The sequence below is a fragment of the Pygocentrus nattereri genome, chromosome 3 (genome assembly GCF_015220715.1).
Source record: "Pygocentrus nattereri isolate fPygNat1 chromosome 3, fPygNat1.pri, whole genome shotgun sequence".
NCBI lineage: Eukaryota > Metazoa > Chordata > Actinopteri > Characiformes > Serrasalmidae > Pygocentrus > Pygocentrus nattereri.
In genome coordinates, this window is record NC_051213.1 from 41,583,589 (window position 1) to 41,588,932 (window position 5,344).

General features: G+C 42.6%; 1 protein-coding gene across 1 annotated transcript in view; it reads right to left on the reverse strand.

Annotated features, from left to right (window-relative positions):
- Positions 1-244: 244 nt before the first annotated feature.
- Positions 245-5,344, reverse strand: part of tuft1a (tuftelin 1a) — a 21,316-nt gene continuing 16,216 nt past the window's right edge. Inside the window, exons 7-12 of the mRNA XM_017724484.2 lie at positions 5,173-5,283; positions 3,783-4,006; positions 3,265-3,370; positions 3,062-3,145; positions 2,892-2,977; positions 245-2,788 (exon numbers count right to left, since the gene is read on the reverse strand). Of these exons, the coding sequence (XP_017579973.1) occupies positions 2,716-2,788; positions 2,892-2,977; positions 3,062-3,145; positions 3,265-3,370; positions 3,783-4,006; positions 5,173-5,283 (684 nt within the window). The 3' untranslated portion in view covers positions 245-2,715. The remainder of the gene's footprint in view (positions 2,789-2,891; positions 2,978-3,061; positions 3,146-3,264; positions 3,371-3,782; positions 4,007-5,172; positions 5,284-5,344) is intronic.

A 5,344-nucleotide genomic window follows, 5' to 3' on the forward strand; every position in this document is an offset into this window, starting at 1 on the left:
ATTGGAGGCCAGTTAAATCAAGGAACTCCACCCCCAGCTATCCATTTTATTTTGATCCACTCTACTACCTTTTTGGGTGACCCTGAACTAAAAATACCTTTAGAGGTCATAAAATCAAAGTCATATAGCGTGACTGAGGTCAGGTCACATGAAACTACTGTATAATGAAACACAATCAATCAAAACTGCACTAAAGGTCACATAAGTACAGACGGTGCTGTCGAACTGGAAGAACACAAACCGCAAGCCTTTCGGATCGCTTTATTCAAACGGACAAAAATGTCATATTACATAAATATGCAGAGCCATTAATATGATACATCAACTCTAACACCGCTCAAAAGGGTCACTAAAAAAATAGCTTTTATATTAAATAAAGAACAGAAAATATTGCAGTGAGTGCAAAGTTGAATGAAGCCTGTTTGGGGGACGGTCAGTTGTGGAAGCGAAACGTGGAAAAAGAAGAAGTTTAAAGTTTTCTTAAGCCAGTATGTACAAGAAGCTTGTGATGACGAGTGAAACGTCAGTGAACTGAAATGACCAAGATGAATGAATTCATCTCTATATAAACAAAATTCATCACCACCGTTCTTCTGTTTGTCCATGGGAGCGGTGATGCTCTCTGATGAAGGTGTGGCTGAGTCTCTTGTATTTTGGACAATTTATTGGGCTAACAGAGCCGGAAAAACAACCGGAAACTCGTCCTCGTTTGGTCGGCAAAGGGCTTTTTGATCATTACTTGACACTGTAATCTGCTGTTTTTATCTATCATAGCATTGCAGTGGTCTAATGGTCTAACACCATTTTCAGGCATTGTTTAATAGTGTTTTTATGAGCCCACATTGTTAATGTCAGCCTTTAGTGCCATCATCAGCTGTCAGTTAAGGCTAATATAACGTCGTGACTGTGTGTCAGGCTAGTTCCCTATATATATATCCAAATAGTGAACTACATATTCAGTAGGGAACCTGGCTGAATCCCAAATGGTTAGACATGTTAGACATAATGCATGGCTAAGAGTGCAGAAGCCCTTATTTAAAGACCAACAGAGTGCACTATGTAGGGAATAGGGAGCCATTTGAGATTCAGCACCAGCTACTGCTAAAAATCTGCCTGGAGGCCGTCAAGCATACAATATGTAAAGGAAACAAATCCAATTCAACCTTACTTTTTGTTTAACGGGGCATTCCAGCCTAAAAGTAGCATGTATTGTTGTTTATGGTGTTAAGTAGTATTCTGTAAAGCAGCATTGTATCCCTCAGCCTCAAGAGTTGGACAGAATTCTTGATTATGCATGTGTTTTCGTCCATCAGTGTTCATTCACTACAATACCCAGCATGCACTACGCAAATACAGCATGTAACCATTGTAAATCCTCCCATGGCAATGAACAAGAGGCTAATCAGTACAGATGTGATGTTTGGCTTGATGTCAGCTAGTAAAATGTCACTTCTTTCAAACAGCCCCCACCTTCGAAATACATCAGAAGGGTGGTTTCCCAGCCTTTAATCTAGTACATCTCACCCTTGGGATTACGTGGCACCACTGCAGGAGGTGAGGAAAGTAATTTAATAAAAATTCGGACCATGTTTTGGGATCACAGGACTAAAAAGCGCTTCTAAAACTATCCCTGACTTCAAAATAGCCGAAACTGAGCCTCGTCCAAAGAAAAACCATTAGTTATGCGCTGTTTTGAGGAGATTTAGAGTTGACAGCTCTTTCTGACGGAGTAATCCAGGCTTAATCTACTCCCGCGAAAAACAAGCCCACTCTAAACCACAACACGAAACTCAAACAGAGCAGTTTCAATGCTGCGGCTCACCATGGTGGCGTTATCAAACAACAGCCTGGCCTGGTCTTACCATTCTTGTTTCATGTCTTAGCCTGCCTTGGTTCCGGTTTTACTTCTATCTAAATAGCCTAGTTATACGACCATGAATGCGCAGATATTTTAAGAGCCTTTTCTACGCACTTTTATCTTAGAAGCTGGGCCATAATCCTTTAGCTCCATGCGCTGGGCTTTGTACAGATTATGGCCATACAGATACATTAGTATTCCTTCATTAAGACAAGAGATAACTGTTAAAGCCCACACAGATTTGCTCCTTAACTGTAATCTCTAGTTCAGAGTAAAAGATTCGTTGATTAATTAACGTCATCGACATGAGGGAGTGCTAAACCAGATTGAGAGCGAGCGAGAGATTAAGTGCCACAATCTGTCCTTCTCATCCAGCCACCGATTCACAGAGGGACTGTGTTCAGAGGGCCAGCCTCAAAGAAACACCAAATCATCCACCCCCTCGTGCTGTCCTTCAGTTCTGCTCCACCCCATTCTTCATTTCTTCACTTCATTTTAAGTAGGTATCCCCCCATCCTAAACCTCACTTGAACTCGTACTTCAGCCGAGGTTGGGTCAATGTTATGCATGCTAGCATGTCGTGTGCTACAGTACGTGAAAACCTACACCTACACTACATCTAAGCACATCAAACCATAACCGAAATCCTATACACGTGAATTAAAAAGCTTCGCATGGTGATGAGCTGCAGTCGTGTTTACAGTCAGTCAGTTCGATACCGAAGCCATCACGCTGCTCCAGTTTGTTGCGGAACAGTAGTGAGGCAGTGGAGGGCGATGTGGACTGTTAATCGAGTCTGTAGAAAGGTGTGGACCTTGTGCTGGAAACAGAAGGTTATTCTATTCTCCTGGTGCTCTTCATGATTTGATCTCGATGACTTTAATGAATGGCAGGCTCTTGTTGCTCTGAGTGGATGGTTTCAGTGGCTTGCTGTGGAGGACATAAAGAGAGCTACTGTTAGCGCACATGTGTCTGAGAGCAGGTCTTGTATTACGTACGGAAAAGCTTCTGTGTGATGTATCAGCAAATGTACCTGTAGACAATTTGAGCGTTGTGATCGGACAGGTATGACCTCTGACCTCCGGCGAAGTAGTCCATCTGATCACGCATCTCTCTGTTCTGTAATGAGTGAATGATCATGTCAGTTGTCTTGGCTTTTGACAGATTTGGGTGGCATTTGGGTGTTTATGTGCGTGTACTGACCTCAGCCTCCAGGAAGGCCACTTTCTCCTCTAGTTCTTTGATGATGCGGTCTCGCTCTTGAATCACCATACGAGAGTTCTGCAGCTGTACAGGGAAAAGTATGAGTGTAAGAAATTCTGACGTACTACAGCAACAGTCCAGGTGCGTGTGTGTACATGTGTGTGTGTGTGTGTGTGTGTGTGTGTGTGTGTGTGTATCTGTACCTGCTCGATCATCTGTCTGAGTTTCCTCTGTTGGCTCTTGAGCATATCATCAAGGTGATGAATCTTTTCTTTCAGGATAGCATTGTCCTTCTCCAGCTGCTCTAACCTAGAATAGGAACAAGAAGTCTATTATGACTACAAGGAAATTATATTTTCTGAACTTGAATTTACAGAACATCTCACTTTAAAGAGCAGCTGAAGACTGAAGAGACGTGACTGTTTCTTAATACTGCTCAACAAAACTAACTCACCTATTCGTTGGCCAGAGCACAACCTCTTGGCCTACTTTCAGTAAGGGTCATAAAAAGTATGTGCCACTAAACCAGCTAAACCAAACCCACTTTTAAAATTCCATGTTGTGTTTAAATAAGTCCACATCAACTCAGAAAGTACAGATATACATATATACATATATCTACTGTGATGGACCAATGAAATCGCAGACTACCAAAAAAAACACACATGCACCACCTGAAACCATAAATGGAATAATTTCTGAATTCCCACACTTCACTCACCTATCCCTCTCGGCTTGACCCTCCTCCCTCAGCTCCCGCAGTTGCAATAGCTCCGCCTCCCGGGTCATTAGCTCCTCCCTCAGGGTGGAGTTCTCCTGCTCCATCCCTCCTAGCAGCCGCTGGAGCTGTTCAATTCGCTCGTCTTGCTGTCGTGCGTTCTGCTGAGCCTCTATCAGTTGGTCACTCTGCTTGGACAGTTGCTGTTTATACTGACCAGCCTCTGTCTGGAAGACAAAAGAAAAGTATAAATGTGACAAGGGGGAAATAGTTGTCATTATTTGGTCCCAAACCGCTCATTTTTAACTGCTGATAGTAGCTAACAATGGTTTGCCAGCTGGATTTCTCAGCAACCTCTAGTGCTTCTGAACCTCACTGTTTAAAGTGATTCAGGATATTTAATGCAAATGCACAACATCTCCAAATAGACATGATTTCCAAACTGCATTACCTTATGTACAAAATATGACAGCATATAATATATTCTGCTGAAGCACTGTTTGATCGAAAGGGGTCAATGTGTTTGTATTTTGATACGTTATGTTTCCATTCAAACCCTAATTAATAATAGAAAATACTGGAGAAGCTCTTACTCTGATAACAGAGTACTGGAGAAAGAGGAGTGGCGTAGGAATGAAACAAGAAGATCAAAACACTGCCATAAGTTTCAGAATGAGGCGTGATTTCAGCAGGATCATTCTGATGTGAGCGGTTTCACATTGTAGTCTGAATGAAACATTACATCATTGGAGGAGAATGAATTTGTCTTTCAGTCACTCTGTCACACAGTGTTCCTTGTAAGTTTGGCTTCCACAGCAGCTGGGAAACCTGCAGGACTGGCAACGGTCCTAAAACCCCACTCCACCCCGAAGGCCACGGGCTAAAGGAACTCAGTACAGTGTTTTCAATTCATACTGGTTCCTCAGGAATGCCTCCATTAACAATGCAATGCTGGCCCTAAGGCTATAAAGACAAGAATAGGGACAAAAGACAGAGAGAGTCGAGCCAGGCATGACATAGAGAAAGAGAGGGAGGGAGGGAATGTGAGAGGGAGGGCAATGGAGAATAAGGGAGAGGCAGAGGGAAAGGGAGAGAAAGGGAGAGAGATGGCAAAAAAGTGACTTGCGCAGAAAAAAAAGGTATGAAGGCCAACTTTCACAAGAAGCCACAAAGAAACATCAACAGCGAAATACTGCAATATTTTTTTATTTTATTTATTTATTTATTTCCGTTTACAGATTCCAAAATGTTTTTTCTTATTTTAATTTCCTTGAAAAACGTGTTGTATGTTGCCAAAGCGTAGCCTACAAACGCAGCACTGTTTGTCATGCCAGTAAATCCGCCTGAACTGAATAGTTAGAGTTCAGAAGAGTGAAAGCAGTGAAAGACCCACCTGCAGTTTTTCTTTCTCTTCCTGGTGTCTCTTCTCTGCCTCCTGCAGCTGAGCATAGAGCCGCTTGCTGACCTCCCTCATCTTCGCTCGCTCCTGCTCATCCATCAGCTCCTGAGAGAGAGAGGGAGGGAGAGAGAGAGATACAGAGAGATTGTTTTTACTATTGTTATTT